Source organism: Myxine glutinosa, chromosome 3 (genome assembly GCF_964187855.1).
Source record: "Myxine glutinosa chromosome 3, kmMyxGlut1.1, whole genome shotgun sequence".
In the NCBI taxonomy this organism is placed as follows: Eukaryota; Metazoa; Chordata; class Myxini; order Myxiniformes; family Myxinidae; genus Myxine; species Myxine glutinosa.
The window spans coordinates 158,339,591-158,358,974 of record NC_136263.1 but is presented as its reverse complement, the minus strand read 5'-3'; the positions used below and the strand labels follow the sequence as shown (position 1 = coordinate 158,358,974).

At 40.3% G+C, this 19,384-nt stretch overlaps 1 protein-coding gene across 2 annotated transcripts in view; it reads right to left on the bottom strand.

The window, feature by feature from the left end:
• LOC137423099 (venom phosphodiesterase CdcPDE) overlaps nt 1–19,384 on the bottom strand; it is a 134,212-nt gene that overhangs the window by 37,987 nt on the left and 76,841 nt on the right. For both annotated transcript variants that reach the window (XM_068109908.2, XM_068109909.2), the window contains exons 11-14: nt 15,272–15,344; nt 13,355–13,463; nt 2,287–2,415; nt 2,071–2,102 (exon numbers count right to left, since the gene is read on the bottom strand). In XM_068109908.2, coding sequence (XP_067966009.1) covers nt 2,071–2,102; nt 2,287–2,415; nt 13,355–13,463; nt 15,272–15,344 — 343 coding nt within the window. The remainder of the gene's footprint in view (nt 1–2,070; nt 2,103–2,286; nt 2,416–13,354; nt 13,464–15,271; nt 15,345–19,384) is intronic.

The following is a 19,384-nucleotide window of genomic DNA, read 5'->3' as shown; positions in this document are numbered from 1 at the left end:
GTGGACGGATTCAGACGAAATTTGGCAGAGATATAGCGTATGTGACGAGGACGAAATGATTCGATTTTGGTGAAGATCCGGATTCGGATCCGGCTACTGTAATGTTTTAAGTGATTCTTCGCCATTGGGAGATATGGCGAACCAGGCGGAGGTATGCTCTCTCCAGAGTGCCGTTCTAGTTTCATATGATGTGATATGCTATTTGTTTTCATAAGTAGTCGTTATACAAAATGCAAATTTTTTTTTTTTTTTTTAAACAAAACATTTTTACCCCACGCAAGTGACCCAAAGAGCGGGGTTAAGCAATTGGTTCATGTCTGTCCATTCGTACGTCTGTCTGTCCTATCAGTTTATGATCGAGGAACAACATATTTAAATATAATATTATATTTTGAACATGAATTGGAACATTAATTGGGAGACCAATCTTTCGTTTTGCCATGCCTTGGGTCAGAATTCATCCTGATCGTGCATGCGCAAAGAGGAGTGAGATAATACTTTTACTCTGTCTACCTGGCAGTCAAACAAAATGGAAAATCATTCCAAACAGGAAACGTACTATTTTTAAAGACATCATAAAGGACACAAACGACAGCAAAGTAGAAATACTGCAACATGTTAATTAGGGTGATGTAGTAATAACAAGCGTTACGCCTAGGTCCCCCGTCGTTGAAGTGATGTGAGTTGACAATGTGGAAGACGCAAGGCGGCCATCTTGGATTTTGACGTGGCGACCCAATTTTCAATAGCGTTCTCCCTTATGCATAGATACACCCACACACCAGATTAGAAGTTAGTAGTTCGTTTATTTTTCAAGATATTTCACTCATAAGATTCAGACATACATGGCGGCGGCCATCTTGGATTTTGACGTGGCGACCCAATTTTAAACAGCCTTCTTCCTTGTGCCTAGATACACCCACACACCAGATTAGAAGTTGGTACTTCGCTTATTTTTCGAGATATTTCGCTCACAAGGTTCAGACATATATATGGTGGCGGCCATCTTGGATTTTGACGTGGCGACCCAATTTTCAATAGCGTTCTTCCTTATGCCTAGGTACACCCACACACCCGATTAGAAGTTGGTACTTCGCTTATTTTTCGAGATATTTCACTCACAAGGTTCAGACATACATGGCGGTGGCCATCTTGGATTTTAACGTGGCGACCCAATTTTAAACAGCCTTCTTCCTTATGCCGAGATACACCCACACACCAGATTACAAGTTGGTATTTCGCTTATTTTTCAAGATATTCAGCTCACAAGTTTCAGACATACATGGCATCAGACATACATGGCGGCGGCCATCTTGTATTTTGACGTGGGTTGCACCCACACACCAAATTCGAATGCGGTCCTTCGCTTACGCACGCACACCCGCACGCACGCACGTACGCACACACGCACGCACGCACAGACGGACGGACAGACACACGGACGGAGGGGAAAGCCATAGTCCCCCTTTCGCTCCACTGTGCGACGGGGGACAATAAAGGTTCAATGGGGGTGGTGTACAAGGGTGGTGTTCCAGACTGCTTCTGGACTACTTCAATAGCATGAAACATTAATTTTTATATTAACATTTTAATGATTTATTAAATTAAAATTTTAGTAAAATTGAAAAATTGCAGATTTTTATTAACATTAAAACTGAAGATTGTTATTAAAATTAAAGTAAAATTGAAGTGACAGCGCTGGATATTCTGTTCCATTAACCCTCTAGTTTACATTGATTTCGACTCATGGATGAACTTGTACAACTATCACATGCCAGATAGACAAAAGTAGACATCGATATAATTTTACCTGCAATTACAATGCCAATCGTAAACAATGAACAAACAAATGGTACATTGGTATTTCAACTTTGGGTCCTCACATCATGAGCAGAAAAAAATATCTGGGTGACAATTAATCAAAATACAATTGTGCATTAATAAAATTGGTTTGACAGCTTTTTGTTTATGTGCAAAATCAAATCGATGAGATTTGAAGATTTTTTTTGTGAAGATAAACCTCTAAAAATCATCTTAGATGAGTGTCGACTTGACTCAACGTGCACTTACGGAGAGGTTGTGAACAACGGATACTGAAGGAACTGAAATAAAAGAATATAAAGTATTATTTTAGAGTTTCCAGCAGTTTTCTCCAAATTTTCTCCAAAAAAATTGTTCTTGCATCAATATGTATCAAAAACGGAAATGTTTGAGCAGAGGAGGAAACAAAGTACAGTACAATGGAAAAAAAACAGAAAAGGGAAACAGGTGTGGGATAAGCCTTACAGGTGGTATAGTCAGCTGGTACATTGTATGCACGGATACGTGGAGCAGATCCTTGGTACACGTACATGTTGGACACGTCCATGTAAGATGCCAAGCGTTCTACACGACTGCAGCTGACAGCATCCATTCCTGTATTCATGAAAAATTGAAAGGGAGATTATGATTTTAAAATTGCGATATAAAGAGCGACATCAGCTCACGTGTCCAAAAAAAAAAAAAGCTTGAAAGGAAGAAGCATACTCAGTCCCCAGATCGAAAATCCCATAGAAACCAACAGAGACCAGTAGGACATTTCTATGGGTCTCCATTGGAAATCACGGTTTCTATTTGTGTGTACGGAATCAGTAGAGGTTCTAGTAGAAACCGAACCAGATTTGCTTGAAACCCATAGAAACCATTCGATGCAAACTGGTCTGAAACCCATAGAAACCAATAGGAACCTTTAAGGTGAACTGGTCCTGTAGAAACCATAATAATCAGACCCATCGACCAACCAAATATTTTAATTATATTTTGTTATAAACAAAAACAAAACACACAGTTCCATATATAATTGAGTTATAGCCATGTTCTTTATAACAGGGTTTCCCTGCAGAGTCTTTGTTGTAGATGTGAATGTAAGTTACAGTGTTGGTGATGTACAAGTTATTTACAAAATGTCAGGACATTTATGGCAGTCGATTAACTGGTTTCATATCTGGAACTGGTCTTCTACTGGTCCAATTTATCTATTGGTATTCTTGATCAACATGTGCCTTCTCAGATAGCTCAGATAGATGGCAGAGCGCTGATATGGTTCACCAGAGGACTTGGGCTCGATTCCTGGTCTGGGCCTGTAATTTTCCCACATATGTCGATTAATTACTTACAATCCTGTTTGTTTGTATGTTGTTATTTTTTTGATCTCCTACTGGTCCCATTGACCTATGGGTATCCGACTGGTTCCAGTTTTCCCTACTGGTCCCATTGACCTATTGGCTTTTTTTTAATGGTACGAGTGTGGATCGGCATGCTATACGTTCCTCACCACACATCTCTGCAGAGGCATAGGCATCTTTGACCATGCCTGCTTTCTCCAGGAGTGGGAGAAGGGGATATTGGTGGGTATGGGTTAGTAGTGGTGATGGTGGATCAGGGGTTGTGAGAGGATGGGTGAATGGTGGGGGGGTGGGGGGGGTTGGAGGGGGGGATGGGGTGGATGGTGTGGAAGTGTAAAATTTATGAAGCAAGTAATTTCTATGAGCTACAACCTGCTCACCTCATGTGCAAGTGTTTTTGTGATTTCCATGCAGAAGTTGAGATTTCCTCCAGTAGGCGAATTATCTCCGACACTCTGACCAAATTCGTTTGCTCGAGAAAAGTAAATTCTTAGTAGAGGCAATGGTAGACCACATATTGTCATGGTAAAATCATTTTATGATTGAGGGTAATATAATTACAGATAGGGTGTTTTTGAAATATAGTGTTGGATCAGGTCTTCCCAAATGATAAATAATTCTGTTCAAATGTCAAATAATGATTCAGGATATCTCGTTACGTTATGTCTTTAAAATATACTCAAATATATTTTAAAGAATGTTTTTATTGAGTTCTATAAGTAAGTTGTAGAAGGATATTGTTTTTCAATGTAAAATAATACAATTGACAACTGGTGCCACGTTGCCTGACCAGGTTGTCTGAAGTAGTTAGCATTCACTTAACTGCTTTACAAATCCCATTGTTTGGTAAAACCAATCATTTTCCTGCCGAACTTGTTTTCATTGTGGCTGTGGTGGTCGACTCAGTGCGAAGTCGAGGCTAACATTGTATTGACTAGGGCATGCCCGTACTATATATATATCTAAAATTATATCCCCCCCCCCTCTATTTACATGAAATGGTTTGGTCCAAAGCGAACGGCTTGCGAGTACGGTGACAATCCCCCCCCCTCTATTTACATGAAATGGTTTGGTCCAAAGCGAACGGCTTGCGAGTACGGTGACAATCCCCCCCCTCTATTTACATGAAATGGTTTGGTCCAAAGCGAACGGCTTGCGAGTACGGTGACAATCCCCCCCCTCTATTTACATGAAATGGTTTGGTCCAAAGCGAACGGCTTGCGGAGTTTGGTAAAGAAATCGCCATAGCTCGGTAACTACTTGTCCGATTAATATGAAACCTTGAAAAGGCACATCCTCAGGTCCCCAGCAATATACCTGGCAAGTTTCAAGTATATCGGACCCGTGGTTGTCGAGAAACAGCGGTCACAGACAAACATACAAACATACAAACATACAAACATACAAACATACACACAGAGATTACTGGAATTATAGATAGATAAGTGAATGCAAAATACTTGGTAATTATTTTGCAGAGTTAGACAAAGAGTTCCCATTAGACAATGGAAGGTGGATGATTTGCTTTGCGCTGGCTTATGGGGGAGGGGTCTAGTGCGCCTTTCTTTATATCCAAGTTGAGATTGCATGCAGTATTGAGTTTTGAAGCAAAGCTAAACTGAACAACGGTTCGGAGATGATATACCTGTAATTCATACAATTGCATGTAGATTTACTTTGTCCGAGTAGCTATCGCTGGCATCCTGGCCCAATACTTTCTCGGTGGATCTTTTGTTATATATAATATATATATACAGACTTGGCATTTAATATGGAATATATTTTTTGTGGGGGTGAACATACTTTTCAAGATGTCTTAGAACCAAAAGTTCATTGGAATTATGTTGAAATTATTCTAGATTTTGTTAATGTGACCTTTAAAAGAAACAAAAACCACATTTGACATTTCGAAACAAATAAATTGATCCTTGAAAATGATGTAAACTGATATCGAACTCAATTCATGGACAGTACTGTGTTAAACTTATATGCGTTTTCCAGAAGTATCTCTTTATTTTGCACATTAGCCAAAATTTTTTTTAACAAAAACAAAAGTTAAATTACGACTGGGATTACGGACAGTAAAATTACAGTTCAGTACTTCGTGTAACCCCCACGAGCATTCAGGAGAGCACGTACACGTTGAGGCATGCTATCCACGAGATTTGCCAAGGTTTGGACAGGAATCGTTTGCCATGCAGTGACAATAGCCTGCTGCAATTCACGCACAGAGGCAGGCTGCTGGTCCAAGTTGTCGATTTGACGTGTTAATTCTGCCCACAAGTTCTCTCTCGGATTCATATCCGGGGACATGGCAGGCCACTGCATATGCTCTACACCACGGTCAGCAAGAAAGTGTTGGATCATGCGAGCACGATGAGGCCATGCGTTGTCATCTTGGAAGACAAAGTTTCCACGAAAGGCTGCACAAACAAATGGAAGCAATGTTTCTTTCAGAATGGCCCTGTACTTGAACTGGTTCAGGTTTCCATTCAGAACAACCAGGTCAGTTATGCCCCCTGCATGAAAAGCAGCCCAAACGGTCACCCCACCACTTCCAGCTTGGAATCTTGGCACTATACAATCTTCGTTGTAGGCTTCATGCACTTGTCTGCGCACTCGGATGTGGCCATCTTGACGATAGACCATCAATCTAGACGTGATTCCAGTGTCCTGGCTGCCATTGGCGGTGCTCTCTGGCCCAATGCAATCGGCGCTGGCGGTGTTGTCGGTTCAGACGTGGCTTTCTCAGGGGACGCCTGGCACGATAGCCTGCTTGAACCAGTCGTTTGTTGACTAGGCTTCTGGATACAGGCACATTTGTCAGTTGCTGCCACTCAGCCCTCAGCCGATTAGCTGACTTGGTACGGCCATTGCGGACTAACCGGTGCAGCTGACGATCATCCCTCCTTGTGGTTCTGCGGGGACGTCCTGATCTCGGTATTGGAGTAGGGACACCCCTCTGAGCATTTCGTTTCAGGATCTTTGACACCTAACCTTGAGTGATGCCATACTGCCGAGCAATAGCACGCTGTTTCATGCCGGAATTTCGTAAAGCCACCACTAAATGACAAACAGCATTGTCGAGTTGACGGATCATCTTTCGGGGTTTAGCGGCAATAACTTTTGTAGACTTGCAGCAGTTGTTTTCCACTATTACAGAACGCAACAACCCTTATATACCCGATTGTGAAGCCAATCGTCAAATGTACCTGTCCGTACATTTTGTCACGCCACCTGTGATATAATCCTGTTATTGACTTCTTGCTGCGACAGACAATCAGTGACATGGTTCTTTTAACAAAAAAATCACCGAAGCGTAAAAGAAACTCACCAGATTGATAAACCGAGTTCAGAAAGTAAACCCAAGTCAAGAAAAAAAAAAAATTCCATATTAAATGCCAAGTCTGTATATATATATATATATATATATATATACAGTCACGTGAAAAAGTAAGTTCACCCCATGTAAAGTTTTGACTTTTTCAACATATTTCAACATACAGCTATTTTATCTTCATTTAAACAATATTGATAGATAAAGGTGATATAATATAACAAATATCATGAAACATTTACATTTTGTAGTCCATTGTATAATTTAAATAAACATAAATGCAAATTTCGCATGTTGAATAAGTAAGTACATCCTTGGCTCTAATAGGTGGTATTGCTCCCTTTGGCAGAAACAACCTCAAGTCGGCATTTCTTATAACTGTCTACCAGTCTCTGACATCGACTGGGAGAAATTTTTGCCCACTCCTCCATGCAGAATTCTTTCAGCTGTGCAATGTTTGAGGGGTTTCTTGCATGCACAGCTCGTTTCAAATCCCCCCACAACATCTCGATGGGATTTAGATCCGGGCTTTGACTTGGCCATTCCAGAACCCTCCATTTCTTTCTTTTCAGCCATTCCTTGGTGGATTTACTGGTATGTTTAGGGTCATTGTCATGTTGCAATGTCCACCTTCGGTTGAGCTTCAACTTTCCGACAGATGGCCTCACATTATCCTCAAGCACCCTCTGGTACAATGAAGAATTCATCGTGGATTCTATGATGGTGAACTGCCCAGGCCCAGATGCAGCAAAGCTGCCCCAAACCATAATATTTCCACCACCATGCTTTAGAGTTGGTATCAGGTTCTTGTGGTCAAATGCTGTCTTTGGTTTTCACCAAACATGTCTTCTGGTACTGTGGCCAAATAGCTCGACCTTTGACTCATCTGTCCAGAGCACATTGTTCCAGAAGTGCTGGTCTTTGCCTAGGTGTTCATTGGCAAACTTTATTCTTGCCCTGATGTTCTTTCTGGACAGCAAAGGTTTCCTCCTGGCACACCTCCCATGTAGATCAAATTTGTGCAGCCTCTTTCCAATGGTAGACTCGTGCACTTTGACATCAACAGTGGCAAGAGCTACCTAAACGTCCCGTGATGACATTCTGGGGTTCTTAAAGACTTCTTTCAGCATCTTGCTGTCTGCTCTCGGGCTGAACTTGCTGGGGCGGCCTGGCCTGAACAAGTTGGCAGTTTTTTGGAATCTTCTCCACTTGTACATGATTTTCCGGACAGTCGAATGATTGATTTCAAATTGTTTAGAGATCTTTTTAAATCCCTTCCCAGACACGTAGGCATCTATAACCTTCTTTCTGAAGCCCTCAGAGAGCTCTTTTGATATAGGCATGGTGACGCCACACACTTCAACAACAAAGAGCAAACCAAACTAAATGTCTGAGGTTTGAATAAGACAGGTTCCTCCAAGATCCTCTCTAATGATGTTCTAATCATTTGCACCTGAGCTGGTGCACCTGATTCTAATTTTAGGTATTTGAAGTCGTGATAAATGTAGGGGTGTACTTACTTTTTCCACATGCGAAATTTGCATTGATGTTTATTTAAATTATACAATGGACTCCAAAATGTAAATGTTTCATGATATTTGTTATATTATATCACCTTTATCTATCAATATTGTTGAAATGAAGATCAAATAGCTGTATGTTGAAATATGTTGAAAAAGTCAAAACTTTACATGGGGTGTACTTACTTTTTCACGTGACTGTAAATATAAGATTACTTTTCTTAGACTGCAAAATATAGATATGTTTACTTTTCTTTCACTGCAAAATATATATGGGTTTTGTAATGTAATGTTATATGATATTCGACTTGGTGATGTTGAACTGAATTTTGCGGTTGGCAAAGATGAATTAGATATGCTTGTTTCTAAGATAGTATTTAAAGTTTAATTAGTAAATATATATGAAGTTTTTTTGTCGTTACATTCACATGAAGTGAATGACTTTACATGTCCTTGAAAATCTCCAAGCAGAATTGGGAGAATCTTGGCACCGCAGAGTCTGGAAGAACATATCTTCCTCATTAAGGATATTTTAATATGCATTCCTCAATCAGCGGGATATCCCTCTGCTCGAACATTTCACTCGACCAATCACATTGTATCCCTCGATCCTTGCTCCCTCCCACCTACACTTTGCCTAACCAATCCTACTGCTTTCCTCCCCTTTCTTCGCTCTTCCCTCTCCACTTTCTCCTCCCATCTTCAACTTGTATAAAGGTCAGGACTGAGGTCCAAATATTTAGGATTGTCACTGGGTTTGTAAAATGTTGGTTTGTTGTACTTAGGATTTTCACTGGGTTTGTAAATGTTGTAAATGTTGTACTTAGGATTTTACTTGGTTTTGTCTACACTGTATGTTGACTGTATACTGTGCATACCACTGTGATTTGGTGTATCCTTATGATGTTTCCTTTGATGTACATCTCTACTGTACCAGGATTTTTCACTTGGGACTTTTTGTGAATCGTGCAATGTACTTTAGTGAATTGTAGTTTGCTCTTCTTGGTTTGATAAAGGTTATTGTTCCTTGCTGTGTATTCCCTTGTAAACAAAAGTGTTTATCCTCCTCGGGAATTAAAATTTGTGATTCTTATTCTGACAAAATTTTATGGACATTGAATTTCTTGATTCATCTATTACATACTGTCTAAAAAATATATTCATCAATGGTCATTTGGGGGGGCGGGGGGAGAGGGGTGGTGGGTGGGGAAGGTGGGGAAGGTTGGCCAAACAAATATACTGTATGTTGTGCTCTGACAAAATATATACTGTAAATCAGAAGTCAGAACCCAACACGTATAAATAAAAAGGAACTGAGCACAAATTTATGTTGTGTGTAAGCTGACCCCAAAATCAAAAGACCCAAAGGACCCAAAAGACCCAGAGGACCTACAAGACCCTAAAGACCCTGAAGACCATTAAATAGCATGAAGACCCTTATGTGCCCAAAGACCCCAAAGACCCATAAGGAGCTTTAGACCCATTAGACCAGCTTGGACCCTTGACCATTTCGAGGTTTAGACAACTTGGCCATTTTTCGATTTCAAATAAATTACAAATAAATAATATCACCAATATTACAAATAAATTTGTACAAAATAAATGTTTGTAATATGATTGGTGTAAATCATGACAACACAGAAATTTGTGTACAGTCATTATCCTCATTTAAAACAAGCCCGTGTCTCTGCAGTAATGTGTGGTGAGGCGAGCGTAGCGAGCCGATTCACGCTAGTAAATAATAAAGAAATGAGCTATCTGGCGGTACAGGCCTGGCGGCCTTGATGTATCAAAACATTGTAAACCATTTTGTTTAAAAAACAATTGAATCGTTTGAATGACTGAACTTCCTGAAGAGGATTGCTATGAGAGTAGATCAGAGGGTTTGATGGTCATTTCAGAGAGAGATAGTGAGAGTGTGAGATTTGTAATGATTTAAAGACTTATTCCAAGTGTTTGACCAGCTTATGATTTTTTTCAAGGTCTGAAGAGAGGGAAGAAGCTGCCGCCTGCCTGCCTGAAGGATGAGGAATGTCATGGCAGAGGGTGGAGTCATCAGCAAAAAGATAAAGGCGAATTTCCAGAGAGTCAGAGGGATTATTGATGAAGATCAGGACCAGCACTAGGCCCAGAACACTGACTTGGAGCACTCCAGCCTTGACAGAGAGAGGAGATGAAAGGACTGCGTTGAGAGCCACATGTTCGCTACGAGAGTAGAGGAAGTCAGTAAGCCGTGTGTGGAGTTCACCTTGAATGCCATAGGCAGACAGTTTGGAGAGTAAAGCGGGTTGCCAGATTGAATCAAAAGCATGAGATATGTTCAGAGAGATGGCCCTGATCTCTTCCATTCACCCATCCATTGTTGGGTGAATGGAAGCAGCCTGTCCAAAGGGGAGTGAGCTGGTCTAAAACCAAATTGGTGATCTGAGATGAGGTTGTTGGAGAAAAGGAAATATTTCATATCAACTAAATGACCTTGCTGATGATTTGAAGTAAGCTTATAGGAAGAGATAGTTTTGATTGAAAGAGAGAGCCATCAAACAACAGTAGTAATCATGTGATGGAATTGCACCAAAAGAATCATCCACGCTGTGAGGTAGTCCAGCATGGAAGGGCTTTGACAAAAAGTTTGCCTTGTACTGTTCTAAATGGAATAAATCTAGGAACAGCAAGTACATTTCGATAGTGTAAGCAGAATTGTAAGACATTATTAATCTTGCCTCAGAGGTTTGGTGATGATGCATGAAACAATGAGTGAGATGAGGAATGAAAAGTGACACATTTTATTCTTATCGATAAAACTTTTGAAAATTTAAATGGTCAAAAAGCAGAAAAAGACATAAAATGTCAAAGCCCCCGTGGTTTTACTAATTGTGCTGTATGGAGTTAAAGGACACCAGTCAGCCATCTTTGGTTGGATTGCAAAACAAAATCTTCTGCCTATGTACAGTCACGTGAAAAAGTAAGTACACCCCATGTAAAGTTTCGACTTTTTCAACATATTTCAACATACAGCAATTTGATCTTCATTTCAACAATATTGATAGATAAAGGTGATATAATATAACAAATCTCATGAAACATTTACATTTTGTAGTCCATTGTATAATTTAAATAAACATAAATGCAAATTTCGCATGTGGAAAAAGTAAGTACACCCTTGGCTCTAATAGGTGGCATTGCCCCCTTTGGCAGAAACAACCTCAAGTAGGCGTTTCTTATAACTGTCTACCAGTCTCTGACATCGACTAAGAGAAATTCTTCCATGCAGAATTCTTTCAGCTGTGCGATGTTTGAGGGGTTTCTTGCATGCACAGCTCGTTTCAAATCCCCCAACAACATCTCGATGGGATTTATAGATGGGCCATTCCAGAACCCTACATTTCTTTCTTTTCAGCCATTCCTTGGTGGATTTACTGGTATGTTTAGGGTCATTGTCACGTTGCAAGGTCCACCTTCGGTTGAGCTTCAACTCTCCGACAGAGGGCCTCACATTATCCTCAAGCACCCTCTGGTACAATGAAGAATTCATAGTGGATTCTATGATGGTGAGCTGCCCAGGCCCTGATGCAGCAAAGCTGCCCCAAACCATAATATTTCCACCACCATGCTTTACAGTTGGTATCAGGTTCTTGTGGTCAATTGCTGTCTTTGGTTTTCGCGAAACAAGTCTTCTGGTACTGTGGCCAAATAGCTCTACAATTGACTCATCTTTCCAGAGAACATTGTTCCAGAAGTTCTGGTCTTTGCCTAGGTGTTCATTGGCAAACTTTAGTCTTTCCAAGATGTTCTTTCTGGACAGCAAAGGTTTCCTCCTGGCACACCTCCCATGTCGATCAAATTTGTGCAGCTTCTTTCTCATGGTAGACTCGTGCACTTTGACATCAACAGTGGCAAGAGCTACCTGCAGGTCCGGTGATGACATTCTGGGGTTTTTCGAGACTTCTTTCAGCATCTTGCGGTCTGCTCTCGGGCTGAACTTGCTGGGGCGGCCTGGCCTGAACAAGTTGGCAGTTGTTTGGAATCTTCTCCACTTTTAGATGATCTTCTGGACAGTTGAATGATTGATTTCAAATTGTTTGGAGATCTTTTTAAATGCCTTCCCACACTCATAGGCATCTATAACCTTCTTTCTGAAGGCCTCAGAGAGGTATTTTGATATAGGCATGGTGACGCCGCACACTTCAACAACAAAGAGCAAACCAAACTAAATGTCTGAGTTTTAAATAAGACAGGTTCCTCCAAGATCCTCTCCGATGATGTTCTAATCATTTGCACCTGAGCTGGTGCACCTGATTCTAATTTTAGGTATTTGAAGTAGTGATAAATGTAGGGATGTATTTACTTTTTCCACATGTGAAATTTGCATTTATGTTTATTTAAATTATACAATGGACTACAAAATGTAAATGTTTCATGATATTTGTTATATTATATCACCTTTATCTGTCAATATTGTTGAAATGAAGATCAAATAGCTGTATGTTGAAATATGTTGAAAAAGTCGAAACTTTACATGGGGTGTACTTACTTTTTCACTTGACTGTATACTCATGTATTGACTTTGGGCCAAGTTTGAACAACATCGATCCATGCATGTCCGATAAATGGTTGGGGACATGTTTAAGTAACAAAATGGCCACCAGTCGGCCACCTTGGATCTGATCTCGAAACGATATGACATGCATATGTAAGCCATCATTCTTTATCTGTGTGCCACGTTTGAACAAGTTCGGTAAATGCATGTCCGAGAAATGGTTGAGGACATGTTGAACATCGGGTTTTTTACAACTAAAACGGCCGCCAATCGCCCATCTTTGATCGCATCGTGAAACAAAATGATGAGCAAATGTATACCTCCATGTATTTTGTTTGTACCAAGTATGAACAAATTCGGTCGATACATCTCCGAGATATGGTTGCGCACAAACACACAGATGGACGGATGGACGAAACCCAATCCATAAGCCCGCATTTAGGACTAAGTCCAAGTGGAGCGAAAATGTCTTGGTGGATGATGCATGATTCAACTTACATTTTATATGTTGTGCTCAAAAGAGTAGATTGAGTATATCATGGATAATATAAAAACATTCCCCCCCCCCTTTCCCCTGCTCCTCCCCCCAAGCCCTCTTCCTCCTACAGATCCTCCGATGTCCCTGTTCTCTACTGTTGTACTTGTGTGTTTCCCTCTCTCTCCACTTCTTGTCTCTCGCTCCCTTTTTTATCTGTTTTATGTGTCCGTTCGTTGTTGTTTTTTGTGATTAATGTTAGCTCTTACACGAGCCTCGATCTTGTATGCAAAAAAAGAAAAAAACATTCTAAAATCTTACCATGGTCAGCAACAACAATGACATTCACACACTTGTGTAGATTCCTCTGTTTTAAACCATCCATCAGCTGCCCAATCATTTGGTCAACCAGTTGTAGAGCTTCAATAACCTGTAAAGGTAAAACCTGATATTTTAAAGACATTGTTTTCAAGAGTTTAAAGACAAGAGTTGATCAGTAAGTTTGGAGCTGAAAAGTAAAGTGGATATTAACAATATTTATAATTTTGGTTTCATTTAACAATCACCAAAAATTACATCCAAGGACTAAGAATATTTGATTTACAGGAAATTGTGAAAAAAGTTAATACAAATGGAAAATAAAATGGATACTTTGGCAAAGAATACACAAGTTTTAACAATGTAGTAAACCATATAATTCAAGAATAAAGTAAACGAAATAATTTAACAGATAATTCTGTATTTAAAATGTGAATATAAAAATGAAAACATGCACAAGGATATCAAAATTAGATGAGATGAGATTGAAAACCAATAACTAAAAGTGCATAAATACCATGAACAGAGAAAATGAAACAATAATACACCACTAAAAATTCATGATGACCGAGGTCAAATAAACACACAAAAACCTTGGACGCCACTCGGTAGAGCGCAAACCTCTGCCCGGCTGATTGGTTTACATTTTGTATCCCACTGATAGACCGGATCTGCATCCGGATCTGAACCAAAATCGAATTGGCTGGTTCTTGTCACTTACCTAACTCATTCACCAATTTTTGTCATAACCTGTCCATGACGTTTTGAAATGTCATGGTATATTTCGTTTTTGGGCCCATCTCTCAATGGTGAAGAATGAAATGAATATGAATGATCGTTTTAAGGCCATTTTTCCCCGCTAGAGTGGGGGTTAGCCTTGCGGGCCCCATGACAATCATGGTTCCCTGTTTGAGGCAATGTTTTTATGGCCGGATGCCCTTCCTGACGCCAACCCTTGGTCACGCTCTGACGATGCGCAGGGATACGGTGTACCTATTCTAAATCGGGGTACACACCGTGTTCATTCATCCCAGCAAGCTGGTACTCAATTTGCCGACCTCGGAAGGATGGCAGGCTGAGTCAACCCCCCTGGTGTTAATTCAGCGATCGACCGGGATTCGAACCCAGGATCCTAGGATCCCAAGCCTGCGCCCTAACCGCTAAGCCAACACCAGGCTTAAATGGTGAAGAATTGCCTGAAATTTTTTTTATCTCGGATCTGGATCCAGATCTTCACCAAAATGTAAAAAATTTGTCCTCATCATACACCAAACCTGTCCACCAAGTTTTGTCATAATCTGTCCACAACTTTTAGAAATGTCATGCTATATTTCGTTTTTGGGCCCATCTCTCAATGCTGAAGAATTGCCTGAAATTTTTTTTAATCTCGGATCTGAATCCATATCTTCACCAAAATGTAATGAATTTGGCCTTGCCACACATCAAACCTGTCCACCAAGTTTCATCCAAATCCGTCCATAACATTTTGAGATATCTATCTCATGGACAAACAAACAGATAAACACACAAAATTAAAAAGTTCTCGTATCCAGATCTTCACCAAAATCGAATCAATTCGTCGTTGGCAGGCACCCAACCTGTCCACTATATTTCGCCGAATTTGTCCATAACGTTTTGAGATATTGTGCTATATATTGTTTTTGGCCATATCTCTCAATGGTGAAGAATCACTTTAAAACTATCGGATCCGGACCAGACCCAAAATCCAATCAGTTCGTTCTTGTCACACACCCAACCTTTCCACCAAAAGTCGTCCAAATTATTGCATAACATTTTGAGATATCCTGCTCACAAACAAACAGATAGATGGTGGCTGAGCTAATTACACTCCACAGTTCCATGTTGTACAGGAAAAATTACAAAACAAGACTTCAAACTTGATTAAGACAAGGTTCTTACCTGACCGCTGACTGGTCCATAACCATGCCCAGCATGATCTGGTTGTTCGAAGTACAATGTGTAGAAACCAGGACTGCAAAATTGTTAAACAAAGTTGTAATGAGAGAAAATAAAAAGGTGGTAAAAATAGACATGTTATGGACTGTATTTCAATCATTTATTTACATGCTATCCACGTTACTTATTCATGCATTAACTTCACAACATACAACAAACCTCTTTCTTAAGAAATGTAATATCTAAAAAAAAGTTTTATTTGGTGTTTTTCTCGATTTAAAATATTTTCCAATGTGCATTCTTCATTTGACCTCATGGTTAATGCCAAAAACAATTATTTAACTGCAAATATATTAAGTAAATAAACTACAGATTCAACCATTTTCCACCGAGGGTCACACTGATTACAGGGTTAATAGATACGGTAGGTGAGATGCAGGACACTGAATGTACAGGGGGGGTCAGTGAACGGACGATGGCCTTTTCTTTGTGGTTTAGTAAGCAGTGAAGGTTTGCATTAAACATTGCTGAGAAATCAAGAAAATTACGTGGAAAATATTTTAGTGCATTTAGCAAATACATTAAAAAAAACTAGAACAGCACTCGGTGGAGCGCATACCTCCGCCAGGCTGAACAGTTTATGTTTTGTATCCCAATGATAGGTCGAATCTGGATTTGGACCTGAACCAAAATCTAATCAGCTTGTTCTTGTCACCTATCCAACTCGTCCACCAAGTTTAGTCATAAGTCGTCCATAACTTTTTGAGATATCGTGCCGTATATCGTTTTTGGCCCTATCTCTCAATGGTGAAGATTCACTTACAAAATTCTGCTAGCCGGATCCAAATCCAGATCTTCACCAAAATCTAATCATTTCGTCCTTGTCACATACACCATATCCCTGCCAAATTTTGTTTGAATCTGTTCACAACTTTTTGAGATATCTTGTTCACAGACAGATAGACAAACAGACATACAGACAGAAGTGAAAACGTAACCTCCATCCACCTTCGGTGGTGGAACACACCTGCAACCCCTTCCCCACTGTCCCCCGAACTCCCATCCATCCCTTCCCCTCCCACTCTTGCCCTCCATCCTCCCACCCCTCGCCTGTCTCCTCCCACTCCAAATCCCCTCCCTCTATTCGGTCACCCCAATCCCTACCCCTTCCTCATTCCACCCACCTCCTGCTCTCCCTCCTCCTCCAATCACACCCCTCCTTCTAGACTCCCACTCCCCCCTTCCCTTCCTTCCTCCAACCACAACTGCTCCTTAATGTCACCCCTTCCTCTGCCTCCTCCCACCCCACTTCCATCCCTCTGTACTTTCCCCCAACCCCTTTCCCTCCCTCCTCCCACCTCCTCCTATCCCACCACCTTTCAACCCTCCTCACACCCCACCCCATGTTTATAAGTGGCTTATATGTTTGTAACTCATGAATTTTGAGAAAATAACTGTTTAAAATTACTCGTAAGGCACATCTTGGTAAAAAATGTGATCCTACAAAGTTTTGTCATGATTGACCTTGGGAGCTCAGAGGAGTAGCGTCACAAACAAACAAACACCATATCAGTCACTTTTATATAGATGATAACATTGCTCCAAGCTCATAATGAAATAATATAACATCATACATAAAAGCAGCTTGCACAAAAAGGTGAAACAATTCGATCTCGTTAAAAAAAAAAAGTTCTAGATTTTAATCTAGCAAATACAGCCTGCTCCACCTGGCCTGAAAAAAGGACTATGACAGAAAAAAGGACTATGACAGAAAAAGGACTATGACAGAAAAAAGGACTATGACAGAAAAAGGACTATGACAGAAAAAGGACTGCTGGCGACTATCCCCGTGGTTTGCAAACGAACAAACATCGAAGAATAGCACTCCAAGTTGAGCAACAAAGTCATTACAAATATTTAAGCGAAAAGATAATTTTAGTCAAATGGAAAGGTAAGAGAATGGTGACACAATGGTGTGTTCCATTACCAATCAGCTTGCAGAGCACTCGCCAAATGGCTTAAGCACTCAAGCAAGCACTCCAACAAAATAGTTGATAAAGTAAAGGCTGCCTTGGCAAGCGTTAGCCGTTTATAGGTATGAAGATCAGGCATTCGATGATGAGCACTTTATCATACAGAAAGACCTGTTATAAGGCAAGGTAATTTTGAGTTGGCCGAAATAAAATGGCAGCTTCAGCCCCCTGCAAGGTAAACTGGGGCTGACCAAGGGTAAGCATTTCTCTGTTTTTTCATGATGAGCAGCCCATTAATTATCTTCACAAGGGTGTTTATATTCATCCAATTAGAGTTTTCATTCATACACTTCCTTGGAGTTCCCTTAGTATGCAAGCAAAGTTTCGTGCCGCTAGGTTTCATGGTTTTGGAGTTATGGAGGACACACACACACACACGCACACACACACACACACACACACACACACACACACACACACACACACACACACTTATTATTAGAGATGATGACATTTGAATTTGAGTGTTTACAGAAATGCCACAAACTCTCAAGAAACAGGATTAAATTTGTGGAATTGCACAACTCGATTGACAAGGACATGTAATGCAAAGTCGTGAATCATTTCATTCCTTGATTGGAAGAAGTGCAAAGGCACAATTGTTGTCACACTGAACAGTCTTTTCATCACAAATTGATATCGAAAGAATATTGTTCAGAAGTGACAAATATATTTTTGTTTCACTCACATTTGAACTTTTTTTCTATCCAGCTATTGTAATTGTGTCTTCAGTAGGTCACCTTGTACACGCTGAGGGCAAATGCTTCAACTTTGCTTTTACAGATGACAATTTTTGGTTTCTTTAAATTGTGAACTTCATGAAACACGTTTGATACAGCCTTCTTTAACCCTCAGCAGAAGCTATTAGCAATAATAAAAGTTTACATCAGCCAGGCAGTGGGAGTCTAAATAACTATTGTAAATTGGCAATAAAGAAACCATTAATAAGTAACTGGCACAACAGCATCTTTGCAGGAACTATGTGCCATTGCTACATCTGCAAACCCAGACAACAGTGCCCAGGGCCAGTGCTCTCACTTCACACTCTTTGTGGGTTTAGTACACCAGGGCAATGCAGCAACAGTGAGACAAAAAAGCATCAAAATGAATGAATAAGAAAGGAGGGGAGAAAACTTAGTTAATCTGCAAGGAATATGGTTGGGAAGGTAAAGTGAATGGGGGTATAAAAGATAATGGTGAGAGATGCGGGATAGCATGTCATTGTGCTGCACTGCCTGCTTGAAGACCTGGAGGGGAGAGTGGAATAAAACAGCCTTTGAACCATGGCTCTGCAGAAGGGAAAAGCAAAGAAAAAAGTAGTTAAGGTGTGCAGTTAGCCTGAATTCTGGAGGTTTAACCAGGTGGTGCAGGGTGAATCATACATACGTCCCAGGACATGGTTTTAGCTGGTTATACAAGATTTCTTTATACCATGTATTTATAGTTTTTTGTTTTTTTTTCCAAATAATACAAACAAGAGAGATACCCGTTCTACGCACAGGTGGGAGGCCAGAAGCAAAGAGACAATGCAGATACGGCGAATGCTAAAGCATGAAACCAATAAATTCCACATTCCTGTAGCACCTTCAGTCGCACGTCAGACATGCACAGCAAGTTCGTGAAGGACTTCTATGAAAAACGTACCCGTTCGCAAAGAAACGGTTACGTTCACGTATAGAAACATCGATCGTGGGACCGTGGCGAATCTGCACATGGCGATGGCAAAATATCAGAAATTGAAAGTTTTTTTTTTTTTTAAACGATTCATATAAACATCCGTTGAATCATATCACACGCAAATCATCAAAATCTAAACAGTATCTTGAGAATTTCAATAAAAGCCACATTACTGTTCATATCGGTAAATATTATTCCATCGTGTTTCACATCGTGATCGATACACTATGATCGTGATCGTGAATCGTGATCGATAAATCGTGTTCACAATTGCTATGTCGTATGTACTCCCGATACATGTACCAAATTCCCAATACGTGTAACTGTACCAAATCAACAGTTAAAAGGATTTTGAGCCGATAGCTGTTACGGCCTTGGCAAGATCGATGGAGACAGCGATCTGTTA